At 38.6% G+C, this 19,540-nt stretch overlaps 3 protein-coding genes across 4 annotated transcripts; 1 reads left to right on the top strand and 2 right to left on the bottom strand.

Annotated features, from left to right (window-relative positions):
• Positions 1-1,643: 1,643 nt before the first annotated feature.
• LOC103440199 (lysine histidine transporter-like 8) lies at positions 1,644-4,711 on the bottom strand. Its single transcript, XM_029106532.2, has 4 exons — positions 3,911-4,711; positions 3,084-3,648; positions 2,863-2,994; positions 1,644-2,214 (listed from the first exon to the last, which is right to left on the bottom strand). The coding sequence occupies exons 1-4, from the start codon at positions 4,432-4,434 to the stop codon at positions 1,726-1,728; spliced, it is 1,710 nt and encodes a 569-aa protein (XP_028962365.1). The 5' UTR covers positions 4,435-4,711; the 3' UTR covers positions 1,644-1,725.
• A 3,622-nt stretch (positions 4,712-8,333) lies between these two features.
• Positions 8,334-11,598, bottom strand: LOC103440200 (peroxisomal OPC-8:0-CoA ligase 1-like). The gene is made up of 4 exons (XM_008378866.4): positions 10,170-11,598; positions 9,262-9,407; positions 9,034-9,101; positions 8,334-8,748 (listed from the first exon to the last, which is right to left on the bottom strand). The coding sequence occupies exons 1-4, from the start codon at positions 11,458-11,460 to the stop codon at positions 8,526-8,528; spliced, it is 1,728 nt and encodes a 575-aa protein (XP_008377088.3). The 5' UTR covers positions 11,461-11,598; the 3' UTR covers positions 8,334-8,525.
• A 5,734-nt stretch (positions 11,599-17,332) lies between these two features.
• LOC103440201 (NADH dehydrogenase [ubiquinone] 1 beta subcomplex subunit 2) lies at positions 17,333-19,224 on the top strand. 2 transcript variants are annotated; one of them, XM_008378867.4, is made up of 4 exons: positions 17,333-17,621; positions 18,317-18,362; positions 18,440-18,481; positions 19,029-19,224. In XM_008378867.4, the coding sequence occupies exons 1-3, from the start codon at positions 17,518-17,520 to the stop codon at positions 18,479-18,481; spliced, it is 192 nt and encodes a 63-aa protein (XP_008377089.1). In that variant the 5' UTR covers positions 17,333-17,517; the 3' UTR covers positions 19,029-19,224. The 2 variants fall into 2 exon arrangements, with proteins under 2 accessions (XP_008377089.1, XP_008377090.1); XM_008378868.4 differs by having other exon boundaries at positions 18,440-18,487.
• Positions 19,225-19,540: the final 316 nt, after the last annotated feature.

Here is a 19,540-nt window from a genome sequence, read left to right as displayed (position 1 = left end):
TCCTCTAGCTCGGCGACTTGGGGGACTCCTACTACATGGTTTGTATCGCGCTTGACCAAGCCTGAAACTACAAGTAAACTTCAAGTGACATTGATACATTACCTTGTGCATCTCCACCAGTTACAGATACCGCCCCTGGATGGAGGAAGAGTACTTCCAGAGAAGATGCCACATCTACCTATGAGACAGATAAGGAAAGTCAAGACGATACCACACTCCGGTACTTAGAAGTTTCGTGGTTACGAGATCATTCTCCCACAATATTTCCTAATGTCATTTGTACTAAATCATTCACTTGTACTCACTAAAGGAGAGCTTGAACCTATGTACTTGTGTAAACCCTTCACAATTAATGAGAACTCCTATATTCCGTGGACGTAGCCAATCTGGGTGAACCACGTACATCTTGTGTTTGCTTTCATATCTCTATCCATTTATATACTTATCCTCACTAATGACCGGAGCAATCTAGCGAAGATCACAATAAGTGACCGTTTTCGCTACCTAGGATCTATCTTGCAAGAGAACGGAGAATTAGATGGAGATCTCAACCATGGAATACAAGCTGGATGGATGAAGTGTAAGAGTGCATTCGGCGTGTTGTGTGACCGTCGTAGGCCACTGAAGCTCAAGGGAAAATTTTATTTTATAGGACGGCAATAAGGCCAGCGATGTTGTATGACACAGAATGTTGGGCGGTGAAGCATCAACACGTACACAAAATGGGTGTAGCGGAGATGAGGATGCTTCGTGGGATGTATGGGCACACGAGAAAGGATAAGATTGGAAATGAGGATATCCGAGGTAAAGTAGGAGTAGCCAAAATTGAAGGAAATATGAGAGAAAATCGGTTCCGGTGGTTTGGACATGTGCAAAGAAGACCTACTGACGCTCCGGTTCGAAAATGTGACTACGGGACAGAGGTTCAGGGCCGAAGGGGTAGAGGAAGACCTAGGAAAACTTTGGAAGAGACCCTAAGAAAAGACTTGAGTACTTGGATCTAACAGAGGACATGACACAAAACCGAGCGCAATGGCGTTCTAGGATTCATATAGCCGACCCCACTTAGTGGGAAAAGGCTTTGTTGTTGTTGTTGTTGTTGTTGTTGTTTTCATAGTCTTGTTTTATTGAGTCTAAAAAATAAAAACAAATAACTAAAAAGTTGTGAAAATCACTTCATTTGCAAAAATGCCTTAAGCTATGACATGACCTAAAGAAGAGAGGTGTATTTGCTTGATACATGGTCACAGTGGTATTCCCTCGTATCCCTGTGTCGTATTCTTTGGTAGTCATCCAATAATTCTTCTTCTTAATTGACGTATTTCATGTCGTGTCGTATCTTTGTATCCGTATCCGTATCCGTATCCATACAACGTAGATTTTGGTTCTACTATTATTCAGATGGGGATTGATTTCATATGGTTTTCCCTTTTTGTCATTTGTAGTGACTTTGTTCAATTTCTGTGTATTTGTTTAACAATTCCCCCACAACCACACACAATCATTCGGAGGCTATGATTGTAATCATCAATATAAACACCTAATCTGGGGAGAGACGGTTGCTTGAATTGGAAGGATTGGAGTTTGCAGGTTACCTTTGAACCCTATGTTTACGGCAATTTCAATGTGTTTCTGTCTTGATGTTTTCGGAAGAAATAAAAAACGATTTATTGAGTGTCAAAGAACATACATACATACATATCTGAAATACGTACGTTCCCAATACTATTGAGGCTTAAAAAAGCTCACTTGAATCCCGGTGTCAATGACAACATAAACTCCAGCAGCTATGAGTATTATACAGAGAGCTGTGCCCAAAAGTCCGAGTCCCCAATTGAGGCACCACATAATGCTATATTTCTTGGGCTTCTTAATTTTCAACCAAAGCAAGGAAGGATAAACGAAGGTAATCGGAATGGAAATCCCTCCTATGAGACCGGCAAAGCTCCCCAAGAATGGAATCGCCACTGCTACGAAGAAGCAGCCGTACCCGAACATGGCTCGGGATATCGAGCGGAGCCACCACGGGCACGGCTTGTTCATGCGTTTGATGTATTTGGATTCCATATCGTCAAACATGGGCATGCCAAAGATTTGGAATGAGCTAACCGCATTGATTACCACAAATAAGCTCGTTAATGACAGAACCCACTGTGAAGTGTCACGTCCATGGTACTGATATATTGCAGTTAGCATGCCTCCGTTTGGTGGTATCTGTTTCGAAAAACAAAACAAAAAGATGGAAAAAACGATTAGTCAATGTTCATTCGACATTGTCGTACGTATTCAAATAAAAATAGCTTTGTATCCTCCAATCTGCAAGATGGAAATTGTTATTGATAATTAGCACCTTAAAATAGTTGTTAGGGAGTGTATAATATGAAGCCCTTTATACAAAGGGATCCCCATTTAAAAAAAAAAATATGAGAATTAGGTGTGGGGCTCACTCCATAACGACCTTCAATGATCCGAATCATCTATTTTGTAAGTTTCAATTCATAGATCATTCTTGCAAAAATTCAATTCAATCCGAAACTATTTACTTATTTAATTATCAAGATAAAATTTCATTGTTTCTTATATAACAAAGTATTTGTTAATTTCTTTGAACCCAATTAGATGTCTTAAACATTTCCGATTTGGCTAATATTTTGCAAAGATGATCTATAAGATGCAACTTGAAAAATAGACGGTTTGGATTGTTAAAATTCGATGTAGTGTGGACCTCATAACTAATCCCTATTTTTATAAAAAAAAAAATAAGAATCCCTTTCCTGAAAGATTCCATATAATATTATACATAATGACTTATTCAAAGTGCCGATAGCAACTCTCATAAATTTATAAATTTACAAATGTTACCATGTGTCCGTAGGCCCAATATCCTCCAATTGCCAAGGGAAACAAGCACATTGCGACCATTAGATAGGCCACTTTTACCCCTCTCCACATTGGCACATGAGATGGTTTCTTCTCACTTGAAGGCATAGTTGCCTGCATAGCAAAGAAAACATGTAGTTTTGGACCAACTTATTAATTTCTCAAAAGCAGAGGCATCGATTGCTATATATTTTGTTAATTACCTGAATTTCAAGGGTAAGATTGTGGCCTTTGAAAGCGAAAGCAATAATGCCAAGAGAATTGAGGACACTGAAAATCATAGCGGTGTTGCTGTTTTCTCTTTTTGGATCGTAAGAAACGCCGTCGAGCCTGCCTTCCGTGACGGCGACGAGCCACATAATGGTACAAAAGCCAATGGCAGTGATGGCACCAATCAGAGAGACACCTGCAATGGAGTTCAAATTGGGGAGCTGAGACAGAAGCACGGCAGCGCTGGTAAAGACCAAATACCACTCGACGGTGGTGAGTGGCTTGGCTGTGCATTCGTGGCCACACACGATTTCGAAGAAGAGCTTCATGCTGGAGCCGCCAACGATAATCAAGGCGACACAGGTGCCACCCGAAAGGTAATAGATGGGGAAGATAGCGAAGATCTTGGCCATTTTGTCACCGAAGGTAGCGCGGAAGAGTTGAAGATATCTGCTGTAACGCATCCCAGTTTCAGTGGATTCATGAAGCATTACCAAAAGCCATAGGGTGTATAGCTGCCATATGAACGCCACAGTCAAGCATATGGTCCCCCATGTCCTGCATGCATGATCAAAATCCACTTATTAGAAACTTTTCAATACGATCCTCGCACTACTGCTACCTGCATGATATCATCAATCGATCCGCTGATGTTATAATTTGTGAATTTTGTTGATTAGTATTAGATATTAAGTTCATGACATATAAACCTTGTCGTGCAATATTGATATTAGAACGTGGATTAGTAACATAAGATTAGTGTGACAGTTGTAATAAAAAACTTTATACGTAGTAGGCAGGTACGTAAAGGTGAAATTACCAGCCAAGAACGGTGAAGGAGACGGGGACCACAAGGGCTTGCATTCCAATTCCAGAGCAAAGGGTATGGAAGGCAGCATAGTAGGCATTGCCATTCCTTGACTCGGTGATGGGGAGCCAAGCGTCCTGAGGGTCGAGCTTGGTAAGTCGGATGGCCCTTCGAATGGGGCTACCAAGAGGTGTGAGGAAGTTGGGAGTGCGAGACATCCATGGGGTAGCTCTACGGGCAGCAACGACGTTTGAAGGCACTATAGAGAGCAGAAGGGGCTTTTTTGACGTGGATGGCGAACTAAATGCACTGCCCTCTCCCTGTCCCTGTCCCTCTGGGGATGATGACTGCATTGGAGGTGCCTGCGCCGCGACCACACTATCATGACCATCAACATGATGATCATGGTGTTCCCCTTGAACGTCATCGGCGTGGAATATTTGATCGTCGGAGGGGGGGTCGATTGTAGTGGAAATATCTTCGACTGTAAATTCATCACTAGCACTCATCTTTCTTGGATTCTGATATTCCTCCATCTAGTTCGATACACAAGCCAAATGCTATAGATTGATTATATAGGGTACTGAATCAACTGATGGATCCAAGTCTTTTCTTGCATATATACTAATTAGTAAATTGGGGGAGTTGATGGTGATGTTGATTAATTGATAGTTGTGGGTCGACAACTGCTTTTGACCGGCGCTTGCTTTTTCTGAGATAAACTCCCGCAACGATTTGACATTGACTATTCTGCATGCCTTGATCAATTATTTCCTCAAAAGGTATCCATTCCATCATTAATTCTAGTTAGCTAATCATGCAATGTTTATTTTAATTCTCGAGTTAAGTGTATATGTGAGGAAGGTCGTTTCCGGTAGACTTGGACTGGGTTGCCGTTTCCAGAGAGTCCCGCTGCAATACTTAATTTAATCACTAAGGGCGTGTTTGTATCTGTAATCGAAATGAGAATGTGAAATTGAATTCTGATTACGAAGTACTTCGATGTTTACTAAACATGGAGGAATAAAAAAAGCAGTGGGGTTCACACAAATTTTGGATTTCAATTCCTTGTATTGGTGGAATTGGATTCCCTAGATATAGGTGATAATTGGATTCCCTAGATATAGGTGATAATTCAATTCCTGATTATTTGGGTAATTGGAAAGACATTTTTGTTCCCTTTATGCCCTCACTTACTTTTTTTTATTTCCAAGACAATCCTTTATAACCCCATTAAAGTATATAAAATATTTGATTTGGGACAAGGGCATTTTAGTAATCATACTAGTTTATATTCCGATTCTGCTGAATTAGTAAACAGCTTTATGAAATTCTATTCCGATTCCAGAACATTTAAGTAAACAGCTTCAACATGAATCTGATTATGACTTCTCCTCATTCCAACTCCTCCTTAATTCAATTCATCCTTAGTTCATTTCCTCCTATTTTCATTACCGATACGTAAACGCGCCATAATTACCAATCGGATTAACACCGAATCTATACGATAATTCTCACAAGGTCGGACTATTATTCTTGGAGTGCCTCAATTAATTAGTAGCTTACCAAGAAACTCATGGTCATCGTGAGTGGACGTCTTATATAGTTATTTTCCTTGTAACTTACTGGATGGAGTTTTCTCTTCTTTTTTTCTGTTTTTTTGACAAAAGAATTCAGTGTCCTTCCAGAAAGTTTGAAAATGGGGGCAATTAACAAATTGATGTGATTTCTCCTCCCTTCTGGGATTAGAAAAATGCGTTTGAAATTGGAGGCACTACCATTGTTATTTGTAGCTATTTTATTTATGAATGGGGACTGATTGACGCAAAAGGATTCAGTTGCAAGATTTTCAAACAAACGCGTTCATATATTTATATGCATAATGTGCATAACGCATGCCTTCTAGTAGATAGACTCGTTATATTTACTTAATTTTATTAGAGTATCTTCAATAAAACGTTGCAAGCTTGACATTTACATCTCTTTTTATATTTCGGGAGATGTATATTTTAGCTCTACTCCAGCGTGATAAATGTAAATTTTGTATTTCGTTTATTTTTCTTTTTGCGTCTAGCGAGATTCACCTCCAAAAGATGCAAAATGCCAATTCCAAAGCATTTTTCATCTCCCGTTATAGATGTCACAACGATCATCCAAATTGTAAGTTGTGGAATGCGGAAGCTCTCAGTACTGAATTTCTCATACACATTGTCATTGTGGTTAGGCTGTTAATTATCATTTATCTGAAGTTGTGATTTTACAACTAATAATCAAGTTTAACCATTAATCTTGGATGGGTGGACAAAATTTAAGCACCAATTGTGATAGATTGAACATCGACAGACAGTCCTCCAGATCATGCCAAAGTGAACCCAACCCACTTTAATTTGGCGCGTATGGAATATAAGTTTGCAAATTCCCTTGCGAACTAACAGTCAGTGGCGGATGCATTAAGGACTTAGGTGGTCCTGGGATCATTCGGAAGCCCGGAAACAAGGTTGTGGGGACCATCTAAGTTTGGACATGTGGTGAAGGAGAGAAGTGAGTAGCAGATCGGCGGCTACATGTTCAGCAAATGGTTAATGAAGGATAAAAGACTATTATGGGTCAAGTGAGTGGTCCAATTTAAAAGGATGTATAAATTGGGTCACTCAAGCCTGCAGGCAAAAAAATCACTTGCATGCCCCAAAATAACTCATTATGTGCACGGACAGTATATGTTTTATGAGCTTTTGTGTCACAATGTTTGATTGTCACAATCTTTCTTTACAAAGGGAAACTTGACAACAGAAGCTACCTCCCTTGTAGCTCTGCTACCATGTAGAGAAAGACAATATTCCAAACTCCAGAGTATTGCTTCTCAGTTAGTGCAGACTCTACACTAGCCCAAGACTTACAACCAACAATAAAAAGAAAAATGAAACTCAATGAAGATGAATCAATTTTCACTAACAAGGAAATAAGCTTACAAGTTGTAACACTCTCACCAAGAGCATGAACAATACAACCAAAAGGAAAGATGAAAAACTAACTCAAAAGAATAAGAAGCAGCTAGTTATCAATGCAATTGAAAACTATTGTCCGGAAGGAAAACCAAAACATAAAGAAGTGTCACTGCACCATGAAAACATGTGGGTTCCAAGACAGCCACAATTATGGCGCGTTTACTAATCCGTAATCAAATTGAGAGGAATTGGATTGAGGGGGAATTGGATTGAGGAGGAATTGAAATGAGGTGGAATCAGAATCAGATTCCTGTTGAAGTTGTTTACTAAAACTGTCAGGAATCGGAGTAGGAATGATGTTGAGTCCATATAAGTTGTTTACTAATTCATTTCAATCGGAATGAAAACTAGGTTGATTACTATATTGCCCTTACATAAATAAATTATTTTCATACTAATAATTTAATTAAATTCTTAATTAAATTTATATAATAAAATTCATCTATATAAGCATGTATAAATAGGTTTTATTTATTTATTAAAAGATGGCAAAAATGATATTGAGTCTATATAAGTTGTTTACTAATTCACTTCAATCGGAATGAAAACTAAGTTGATGACTAAATTGCCCTTACATAAATAAATTATTTTCATACTAATTAATTAAATTAAATTCTTAATTAAATTTATATAATAAAATTATCTATATAAAAAAATATAAATAGGTTTTATTTATTTATTAAAAATGACATAATGAGTGTCAAATGAAGGGCAATGTTGGGATAATAAGAAACAAGTGAGGGCATAATTGGAATAAAATATGCATTCCTGATTCCCTTGCCCTTAGGGAATTCAAATACCTCACAAAACTAGGGAATCCGGTTCCTCCAATTTCAGGAATTGGATTCCTTGTTTCGTGTGGGCTCCACCACTTTTTTGATTCCTTAATATTTAGTAAACACCGGAATACTCCGTAATCGGAATTCAATTCCCTTTCTTTATTCCGATTACCCTTACGTAAACATGCCATTAAAGAATTAAAATAAGTTGTTGGGTATGTGGGAAGCCATTCTAGGAAAATCACTTTAATTTTAATAGGTCCTGGGATCGCTAAGAAGCCCAGAAAAGAGGTTGTGAGACGACCCAAGTTTGGGCATGCGGTGAAGAAGAGAAGTGCGCAGCAGACCCACAACTACATGTTTAGCAAATGATTAATAAAGGAGATAAGACTATTCTGGGCCAAATGTATGGTCCAATTTAAAAGGGTGTATAAATTGGGCCACTCAGGTCTACAAGCAACAAAATCACTTTCATGCCCCAAAATAACTCATCACGTGCACGAACAGTATATGTTTTATGAGATTTTGTTCTCTTGGTTACCCAATAAGCAATAATTAACGGTTGATTTAATCTTAAATTTGATATTAATGATTGAAATTTGTGAATAAGATACAATATACAACAGGTTGCATGCGATTTAAAACAAAAGATAAGGCAAGTTAAGATAAAATTAATTAATTTGCGCCACAAAATAGTCTGCAAAAAAATCCGGCCACGCTAGCTGCTATAAATCAAAGAACTAAATGGGCTCAGAATCTGAAAAGCAAGTGAGCTGATAATGTTATACCACCACTCTCTCAATTGCAAATTATTCATAAATGTAGCACTAGTACTACAACTGCTCAAAGTTTGGAAGAAGAAGTTGCAATCTGGATGAGATCCTTCCGGAGAATCTTGCCAGATGGATTCTTAGGCACGGAATCTATAAATGCCACCCTCCTAATTCTCTTGTAGGGAGCCACCTGCTTGCCCACAAACTCCATCACTCCGCTCTCCGTTAAACTGCTTCCGGCTTTTCTTACCACATATGCCATTGGATGCTGTCCAACCTTTTCATCTGGAAATCTGCCAACAACACATACATACATACAATCATCAAGTACTGGAAAAGTATTACTTTGACATTAAAATGGAAAGCTAAGAAGAGAGAGATCATCTCTGGATCTCTTCCATCAAGGCCACCAGATTAAGTGATCCAGACTTTTGAAATATCATCAAACGGTAAAAAATTATTATAGCTTTTAAGATATCAAAACAGATAGATCGTTAGATGAAATTTTAAAAGTCCATATCACTTGATGCGGTAACCTTAGTGGAAGAAATCCGGAGAGAATCTCGTGAAGAGCTTACGGTATAACGGCAGCATCAACAATTTCGGGATGCGTGAGCAGCAAAGCCTCCAGTTCAGCAGGGGCCACCTAAATCATTGACAAAGTAATTTTTTTTTTATCAAATTACAACATGCATGCCGTTGATGCGTTTTTGTTTACTTTTTTTCCGATAAATATATTACTTGTGAAAACAAGTTCATATACGAAATTGCAAGTAAAATATGATCCCGTATTTGCATGTATGCACCTGATATCCGTTGTACTTAATGAGCTCCTTCAACCTATCAACCACAAAAATGAATCCATCCTCATCGATGTAGCACAAATCTCCGGTTCTTAACCATCCTTTTGAATCGAGTGTTGATGCAGTTGCTTTTGCATTATTAAAATACCCTGAAAATACAATTGTACCGAGCAAGCACACAACAATATATTATAAACTAATTCACCCTCCGACTTCACAAGTATATTAAACTCATTTCAACTTCATGTACAATAATATTCAGTTTACTCAAGACGATCCAAATATGTAACTATTTTTTCATAATTTCATCGTCCTCAAATAATTTACATAGTTTTAACATTTATGTATCTGGCTCGTATTATCAGTTATCAATTTCTTAGTAACACTGGTCACATTATTATCATCACTAACAACAAAGTCTTATCCTATTAAGTAAGATCTAATGTATAAAACAAAAAAAAAACGAAAATGGTTAATGCAAGGGATATCATATATTTAAACCAAAATTTTTAAATCATATGTCGTGATTATCAATGATTGGATAGTATGAACTAACGTGTTTATTTTCTATTAATAACAAATAACATGAATTACAAATTTAGTCTAAAAAATTAGTTTTCAATTGTCACAAAAGAAATGGTAATTAAGAAAAGCAAAACGAAAAAAATGAAAAAGATTGGTAATTAAGGCAATCAGCCAACGCACGAACTAAAAAGGGAAAATACAAAATAGATCAACTTTGGATCTTTTCTTTTAAAATCATCAAATTAAATGATTCAGACCCTTCAAATTTGATCAAATAGTCAAAAAATAAATTTTTATAATAACTTCTCTATTTTTAACAATTAAATTAAATTTTAAAGATCCAAAACATTTGATTCGGTGGTTTTGAAGGAATAAATCGCGCACACCTTTCATTATTGAGGGACCTTTGAGATAAAGCTCTCCCGTCTTATTCGCCGGTAGTGGATTACCGCTGTCCCGGTCCACAATCATAGCCTCCATACTCGCCGACAACAGCCCCGCCGTACCGTACTTGCGACTCTCCTCCAGCGATTCCGTTGAAGCTCCGACCCCGGCCGATTCCGTCAACCCGTAACCCTGAAGAATTGTCACCATTGGATACTTGTCCAAGAACCCCTCGGTCACTTCCTTGCTCAGTGGGGCGCCACCCGACAACACCCACCTCAGCGAACTCAGATCATACTTCGCCTTCACCTGGTCGGCGGCGTTGATTAGCGCCACCAGAATGGGAGGCACCACCGGCACGTAGCTCACACGGTTCTTCTGAATGGCCAACAGCATGTCATGCATCTCGAACTTGGAGAGCACCACGATGGTCGACCCCAAGGAAAGGAGGCCCGCAGCGAACACCGCCAAGCCGAAGATGTGGAACATTGGAATCGTGCAGAGGAACGTTTGGTGGGTATCGTCCAAATATAACCAGCCCTTAACGCTCTGAACCATCGCTATCAGATTCCTGTGAGACGACACCACGCCTTTACTCGCCCCCGTCGTTCCCGACGAGTAGAGCAGAGTCGCCGTGTCGTCCTGGTTGATCACTTCCCTCGATTTCAATCCATCACGTTTCTCATTCGCCATCATCTTTCCCAAGGTAGACGCAATATTTTTGTTACTAACAGGAGTATTGATTTCGCCATCAATGAGGACGATGGGGAGAGGTTTTGGACCGGCGAGTTTGGGGATGAGCTGGCGAGTAGTGAAGGCGAGTACCGGTTTGGAATCGGCCATTTGCTTGGTGATTTCCCGAGTAGTGTTGAGTGGGTTGGTGGTTGTTATGATCGCACCCAGCGACATCACGGCCAGGCAGACCACCGGGAAGAAGATGGAGTTCGGGGACAGGAGGAGGATGACATGGCCCTTTCGGATGCCCATGTCGGAGAGAGACGAGGCAACTGAATCGACGGCAGTCCATAATTGAACGTAGGTGAGTTGTTGGCCGGTGGAGCCGTCGATGAAGGCCACATTGCCTCGGTGGGCTTGAGACGATATGAATGTTGTGATGTCGAGATAATCGCTGGGCGGTAGTGTTATGGCCTTGCGCTTGCTGTAGAATACGGAATTGGAACTGCAGAAGCCGCTTCTGGCATCAACCGTCGGACTGCTCGCCATCGTGCCGTTGAATTTCAGTGACAATTGGATGAGATTGTCTTGTTTTCGTTTTTGGTCCAACGGATTCATGGGAAGGTGGCTTTTATACCCGCTGGACTGGTTTCGGAAGAGACATTTTTTCAATGTGATCGTCACACGAGGTGGTATACCACGTTTCTTTATATAAATGGTGGGTTATGTGTGCTAAAAATGTTAATAACTTAAAAATTAAAATTTTCCACCACTTGCATAAAAACATGTGGTGTACCATCCGTATTCCTATAACAACTAAAAGTTTCTCGTTTTGGAGGTCCTCCCCCTCCATTATATGACCTATGACTGATTTATTAGCCTCCATAAATCAGGAGAGCGGGTAGAATTTTTTTTTTTTGAAAAATGTTGACCAGGCTTTCTAAAAACTAAAAAGAGTTATTTTTCATCCATTTTTTGCCGTTTAATGTTTTTGAAATAATTATTGTGCCAACATTATAAAATATTAGACAAATTACATGAGGTGGTAGAGACTCACACTTTAAAAAAGTCTACTTAGCTTTTTCTTTTTATTCCCAGTTTTGATCTACATGTACATATGATCCAATTGCCGAACTATAAAATTTCCCCACATGTTGTTGTTCATTTTTTATATTTGTGCCGAACTATAAAATTTCCCAACTATAAAATTTCCCACATGTTGTTGTTCATTTTTATATTTGTGCCGAACTATAAAATTTCCCACATGTTGTTCATTTTTTATATTTGTGCCGAACTATAAAATTTCCCCACATGTTGTTGTTCATTTTGTAATGTGATTGTTTAGCCATACTTGGATCTTCATTACATATAAAATGATATTTTCTTTTGCGTTTCTAGTTTATATGTAATTTCAATTTTGGTAAAGGCATTGATTCCTTAAAGAGGTATAAACATTACCGAGGTTAGTGATGACAGGTTATTTGGAGGATTGCCCATGTGGTAAAAAAATTAGAATTCAAACCCTTGTGGTGAAGATTATTAGCAAAATTAACCCAAAAAACAAACTTCTGTTAAACTCGGTTAAGTATAAGGATAAAATGTCCAACCACTCTTTATTTCTGCTAGCCTTCTATTCCTTTCTCTGTGTCTATGTAATTATACCTCTACGGTGCAATGCAAGGATACGATCAGATCAACACGTGTCTCATCACAAGCTGATCGTTGAGGTCTTCCGGCAACTTGACTCCAAGCCCAGCCATGATGCCTGCTCCCTCGTCTGCAAGCGCTAGCTCGCCCTCAAGTGCCTCAGCAGCACTGCCCTCTACATCGGCACCATCGGCAGCCCGGACCTCATCGTCGACCTCCTCGCCACCAATTCCGCAATGTCTACACTGTTCACATTGACGAGCGCCTTAACCTTTCGTCAGTGAGGTTACATTCTGCCAATGGCTCTGACAACAACATGCTTGATTTGAATAGCTTATCGGACGCCGGTATGATTGCTATCAGCGACATATTACCCATGCTCGAAAAGTTGAGCTTAATCTAGTGCTCCAATGCCTCCAGTATCGGTCTAATTTTGCTAATAAGTGTAAATTGTTGAAATCATTGGATTTGTAGGCGAGTGTTTGCTTAATTGGCTTTTAATCTCCTTTTGTTATTGCTTTGTTAGAGTTTAATTTTAATGCTTGAAGTTTGTTAGAGTTTAATTTTAATGCTTGAAGTTTGCAATTCTTCGTTTGAATATTTAACTGAAAATTATTGGTACGTTCATAAATGGGTTTCTTTTGGGGTAATGTCTTGTGGTCTTACTTTCATTAAAGGTGTAATTTTTTTCGTAAGCATTCGAATAATGTTATTCCTACATTTTTAAGATTACAGAGATAGAAAGAAAATGGCTAATAGAGAATAAATGTGTGAGAGCCTGGAGAGTGAGCCGAGAGGAGGTACAATAACACAGACAGAAGGAGGGAAGAGAGAAGAAGGCCAAACAGAAAGAGTGGTAGGACACTTTTATCCCTACATTTAATTGAGATTTAACATAAATCTCACGTTTGGGTTAAATTTGCTAATAACCTTCACCACAAGGATTTAAATCCTAATTTTTTTACCACAGGAGCAATTTTCTGAATACCTTATCACCATGGGGACCATGAATCCAATTTGACATTTTAACAAATAATATTATCTACACTAACGGTAGAGGAAGTGGGCTAAGTTTCACAATAAGCTAGCAATAATATAGTTTAAATTTGTTTTTGACGAAAATCAAGCTTAAAACTTTCTACTTACAAATGAAGAGAAATAACATTGGATCTTAATACTAAATACTAAATGACAAATATAATTAAACAATAAAACAAAAAACAAAAACGAAACTCATGGTTAATCAACGTGCAAGTACTTTTGAAAAGTCTCTTCCACTTTCTATTTATATTAGTGTTCCATTATTACGGGTGATAGAAATGTATGCAGTCAATCTGGCTAAAGAAAATTGGAAAGGCAAAATGTCATAAAATAGTGGGGAGAGATGCTAGATGCATGTTTTCCCACTCAAACAGTTTTGCATGCGGGGCACTCTAAGTAACTCAATTTAAAAAAAAAAATGCAATTAAAACAACGTTTTATACCTCTCTCCTCTCGTCTTTTCTTTGAAAGTTGAAACTCAGAATTCTTCTCAAAATTCCAGTCGTCCGTTTACCAAGAATTAACGCATTTTATTTTTCACACTGCAACATCAACAACATTACAATCTCATATCATGATTGGAATTTTTGAAGATATATAAATTGACACGCCCCGACCCCGATATTCCCCGAATATCAGGATACGCACGTGTTGGCCGACATCCGAGGTGACGAAAGCCATTTATTGAATACAAGAGTAAATATTAGGAGAAAATATAAATATAATTCTCAGAAGGTCTAAAGGAAATAAACAGTGCTTAAGAAAGAGACTAGAGTGCACAGAGCATGTTCTAATTCGAGATTTCAAAAGGAAAGACTATTACAGATTTCACACAAAGAAAATGAACGCAGCTACTGGTAGGGGAATGCCTCGTATATTGCGTTGTAGTCCTCGTCCCTAAGACCTGAATGGGGGCGCAAAACAAGGGTGAGTAGACCAAGTTTATATACATACATAATACGAAAACAATTATAAACATATTAACCCCCACAGTTAAGATAATGAAAACTACTAAATAATAAGTGATAGGTTTCTCAAAACCTCTAGCATGCCATAAAAATAATTCATATATCTCTCTGCAAATCAATCTCAGAAAATCATATTAGAAATCATATCAGGAAGCATAACACAAGTTGTGCTGCTAGTGAGTGCACTGAATAACAATACTCCTGTCCCAATGCCTGCACCTCAGTCTCTGTGCCCGTAGCCAGAGATATCTCCCTCCCGGCCCAATGCCTGTCTCTGTGTCCCTCAGCCTTTCGCTAGGGATTATTTCTCCCGGCCTCAATGCCAACACCAGATTCTCGCTCCAGACGGCATAGTGTTCACTAGGTACGCACAAAACATAATTCATCTCTAAAATACAACTTCGTAGCATAAATTCATCGATCCTCTATACTACGAAGAGGTGTTCGAAAGTCATTTGAAACACATTCTTAGCATCCTATCGTCATCGATCAGATAGTCTACCAGAATGAGGGGGTTATATAGAAAATACAATATAATGAAAATAGTTCAAAATATATATAATCAATCATAATTAAATCATCATGCTTCCTGTAAAGTATTCCTCAAATCAATAATTCTGCAAGGCATGCTATTAAATTATGCAATTCTATCAATAAAACATGCAATTTTCGAAGGTGGTCCACTCACAGATACTCCGAAGCAGCAGAATTGTGTAGAAAAAGATTAAGGAAGTCTCCACTAGCAACTTCACCTAAGCATGAAAATGTACAATTTAATAAAGGAAAACTAATGAAAAGGGTTTGAAAACTTTGAGTTTTAATGATAAGGACAAAATAAATGGTAAAGTGAATAGTACCAGGATTGACTTTTTAGTGTAAAAATATGGTTTTTCGTTAAAGTGAACAGTACCGGGTGCTTTTCGTTAAAGTTCCCATTTAATAAACTACCAAAAGATGGAATTTTAGGTAATGAAAATGGGTTTTGGGTTGAGTGGGTTAGGGACAAGAGGTGGTTTGGGCTTAAGCCCAAACCCATACTCACCAACACACACACACATGCAAAGCATGCACTGCACACACACACTTGCATATACATATACATATATAAACACACACACACACACAGAGCATGCATAAGCATGCGCTGCACACACACATGCATATATATATATATATATATATATATATATATACATATATAAACACATACACACGCAGCATGCCGGCATAAGCATGCGCTGCACACACCCATGCATATATATATATATATATATATATACATATATAAACACACACACACGCAGCATGCATACACGGCATGCACAGCATGCTCACACACACACACACGGTTCACGCGCACACACAGCACACACGCCTGCACCCCGTACACACACACACACACCCACGAACTCGCCGGAGTTCGTCGTCGGAACCAGACATGCATGCACAAAGGATGGCAAGGGTTGGGGCTCACAAATATACATAATAACTTACCCAGATGCACTGCAGCAGGTTTTGGGAAGAAATGGACCTCGAACTCGTCGGAGTTCGTCGTCGGAGCTAGATTATTGGCATCGAGAAAACTGAGATCAAAACCCTTGAGTTTTGTCATAAAACCAACATGCATAACCCAGAGATTTGAAGAAGGAACACACTTCTCACCTGGGTTCGAGTTTTAGAGGTTTGAAGCTCTCGGCTTCAATGGCAGAAAACTCCACGATGCTCTGATGGCGCATGCAAGGGTACCATTGAGTTCGTTGGGTCTCAAGGATTCCGAATATATAGATTTTGGGCTTGATTTTTTGTTGAAGGGAAGAGAGGTTGGGAGTTCTCGGAGCTTAGAGAGTTAGAGAGAGAAGAAGAAACAGAAAAAAAGAGAGAGAGAGGTTCTGAGATGAGTTTCGGGAAGAGAGGGAAGAAGAGAGAGAGAAACTGGAAACCAAGACATAAAAAAAAAATAAGGTGGGCCCCACAACTCTCCAATTAAAAGCTAAAGAAGTCATTTTAATAAGTAGAAAGTGGGTGTGGTTGTAACATAAATTTAGTGAAGTGTTATTGGCATTCCAAAAATTTTATTCTACGCTTATTATAAGTGTTTTTTTTTCTTCTAAATAAAGAAAGTTTGGAGTGTAGAATGAGATTTTAGAAGTGCTAATAACAATTCCTTAAATTTATGGAGAATTTTGAAACAGGAATTGAGCTTTTTGAGAGAAAAATGTTAGCAAACTAACAATTATGGGAGAGAAAAAGATGAGCATGGACGAATATTTAAATTTTCAATATTTTTTCCCTTACATCTTCGGAGTTTGGATATCTTTTTTGTTCAGTTATAGATCAAATGTTGAGTTTGCTCGAAATATTTTCGTCGTCGTTTGTGTAACTTGGAACGATGATTATCAATTTCATGGTGAAAGGAAGACTAGTATACCGGGGAGAATTTTTGTTGGAGTTTCTGCGTTTTGACAGGGAGGCAGGAGAGTGAGGAGGAGAGAATATTAATTTCACCTCTTTTAAAAAAAAACTAGGCAAATACTATATATTTGCATTACAAGACGATTTATTTTTGTGTTTAGTTTGATATCTAAACTTAAGTCATTATGTATTTTATCTCAAATTTTCGCTTGTATCAAAAGAACACCATCACACTATCTTCGAAAAATATGATAAAAATTATGTTTTATTTTAATTTTATCATGAACATAACGAATTTGCAACCAGTTTACTTATTGAGTTTATCATTTGTCAAGAAAAAAACTTTGTTTTCTATGGGCCTGTATTGGGCTAATGCTGATTCCAAAAGCTATGAATTTATCTTGAAGCTGGGGCTTGCAGCTGAACTAATCAAGCGAAGCCCACGATGGGAAATAGGTTCGTCGTCATGGACTCATGGGAAGCAAAAGTGGGTCGGGAATAATGGAGTTGTTATCGGGTCTGGAGCGCTCCTCAATTGAGAGAGATTTCAGAGTGTAGGGGTAGCTAGCTCAAATAGAGACGGAGAAAGAGAGAGTTATCGGCGAAGATGGGAGGAGGACACGGAGAGGGCATAACATACAAGGGAATCACGGTGCATCAGCCAAAGCGGTGGCACACCCTCACCGGCAAAGGCATGTGTGCTGTGATGTGGTAAACTCCGTCTACTCTCCCCATTTAATCTGTACATTAGCATTGGTCAAATTTCTGTTATGTTGGATCTGCTGCCGTGTTGGTTTAATCTTGTCTTTTGGTACAATTTCTAATGTTTTCGGAATTTCGGACTCATGTTTGGGCATCGATTGTTAGGAACTTAGACCTGAAAATGCTAATAGGAAGAAATTGCAATTCATTCGCTTGAATGTTGGGATTCAATTTGGGGATTCCGGCAGCTCAATACGAGTAGGGATCGATTGGTTAGGAACTTAGACATGAGGAATTTGGAATTCTCTTAAATGTTGGGATTTAAGTTGGGGATTCAGGAAGTTGAATAGTTGTGGAGATGAAAAATCAAGGATTTCTTCTCAGCCGAAATTGACTTAGGCAACATCTGGTTGATGAGTAGCTTATATAAAGCTATACTATCAGACATTACTTTGTATCTTTTTCTTACCGGTAAGCTTCCGGACCAATTTAAGGTTTTTGTGGTGCTTTCAATACGAGTTGGAATCATGGGATAAAGTTTTGAACCTGGGACAAGTTTTCTATTGGTGTTAACCTGGGTTCCTGCATAGAGATAATGCAGATTGAACGGATTCAACTTAATAATTTTTACTAGTAAAAGTGCTAGGTATTTGAATCATGCAACCGCGGTAGCTTACGGTTTTGTTTAAATTTTGATGTATCAGGTTTTGGGTACTGTACAGGGCCAAGAAGGATGGTCCTGTAGTTTTGGTAAGAGCTTCTCTTGTTTGACTTTTCTCTGCAAATTTATACACTCATGGTACTCACTTTCTTATTATGTCTTTTAGGGTTGGAGGCACCCCTGGGACGGCCACGATGATCATCATTAGGTACCGGTACAACGACTTGACCACCACTTATCAGATACTTTGCATGATCCACTGTATTTTGTTTGCTTCATGTGTACTTTTTCTCCTTTGATCAATTGTGACATTTGCGGAGTGGGGTTTGAACTCATGAACTCCTATTTAGAGTAGAGCTTTTGGCTACCAACTGGGTTTGATCAGTTGTTACCATGCGTACACGCTGTTCATCGATGATTATATGCCTTTCATTTTAAGGTCTAGGCTTAGTAGTTCAGGTTCTTTGAATGAAGTAAATTCTGAAAACAAGGATGTTGCCCAAATAGAGATCATCACGACAAGTTAGTTTTGGTTTGGTTTGATTTATGCTTGTTGATACCCTACTTCCCCCTTGGTTTTCATTTGAAGAAAGAGGCTAGTAATTGAGGAAGTCCATGAGTTCGAGGACCCGTGCCTGTTATCTTTATTTTTGGGTGTTCTCAAACAGACTTAAAAGTTTGTGCAACTAATTTTTTCGCATTGAAGGAAATGTCGAAAGAAACAATTGAACCGTGCCCTTACCGTATTGTTGCAGGGATCCTGTGGAAGAGCCAAGAGTTGATAACATAAAGGGCTTATTCGGCGGGATACTAGTGAAAGCGTAAATGGTGCATCTTTCTTAATTTCCGTTTAATAAAGTGATTGTGAAGAAAAATATTGTGATGCGAATGGTGTTGATGACATCAAACTCCGTTTCGGAATGCTAAATTTATGATGCTGGTATTGTGGTACCTTTCTGTTCCCTTTTGGTTTCGCTTGAATTGCTTGAATTTTTCAGCACCTGAAATTCCTCCGGAGGTGCAAAAGAAATCATATGGGCATACGTGTGTCATAAAGCAAACGTTGAGTAGGTAAAGAAGTTACATGGAATGTAGAGTTTATTGTATGTTAGGAGAGTAGAGAGTGCATGACATTGCAGGTTGATTGATTTTACTTTTGACTTGAGTTGGAGATCAATTTTGCACTTGGGAGGAGTTGCGGTTGCAGGTGTATGGTCGCCCAGAAGGCCCATAAGCACAGTCCGATTCAAATAAACTCAAAAGCCTC

Source organism: Malus domestica, chromosome 08, assembly GCF_042453785.1.
Source record: "Malus domestica chromosome 08, GDT2T_hap1".
Classification (NCBI taxonomy): Eukaryota; Viridiplantae; Streptophyta; class Magnoliopsida; order Rosales; family Rosaceae; genus Malus; species Malus domestica.
Note: the sequence above shows the minus strand (reverse complement) of the source record. Positions and strands in the feature narration are given on the sequence as shown.

Excerpts from the sequence above, each read along its gene's own strand:
- LOC103440199 (XM_029106532.2), bottom strand. The coding sequence starts at position 4,434 with ATGGAGGAATATCAGAATCCAAGAAAGATGAGTGCTAGTGATGAATTT. Across the intron at positions 3,649-3,910 it reads TCCTTCACCGTTCTTGGCTG|GACATGGGGGACCATATGCT; the intron begins GTAATTTCACCT and ends TCATGCATGCAG. Across the intron at positions 2,215-2,862 it reads ATTGGGCCTACGGACACATG|ATACCACCAAACGGAGGCAT; the intron begins GTAACATTTGTA and ends TTTTCGAAACAG.
- LOC103440200 (XM_008378866.4), bottom strand. The coding sequence starts at position 11,460 with ATGAATCCGTTGGACCAAAAACGAAAACAAGACAATCTCATCCAATTG. Across the intron at positions 9,102-9,261 it reads TTAAGTACAACGGATATCAG|GTGGCCCCTGCTGAACTGGA; the intron begins GTGCATACATGC and ends TCAATGATTTAG. Across the intron at positions 8,749-9,033 it reads GTTGATGCTGCCGTTATACC|ATTTCCAGATGAAAAGGTTG; the intron begins GTAAGCTCTTCA and ends TGTTGTTGGCAG.
- LOC103440201 (XM_008378867.4), top strand. The coding sequence starts at position 17,518 with ATGGGAGGAGGACACGGAGAGGGCATAACATACAAGGGAATCACGGTG. Across the intron at positions 17,622-18,316 it reads GGCATGTGTGCTGTGATGTG|GTTTTGGGTACTGTACAGGG; the intron begins GTAAACTCCGTC and ends TTGATGTATCAG. Across the intron at positions 18,363-18,439 it reads AGGATGGTCCTGTAGTTTTG|GGTTGGAGGCACCCCTGGGA; the intron begins GTAAGAGCTTCT and ends TATGTCTTTTAG.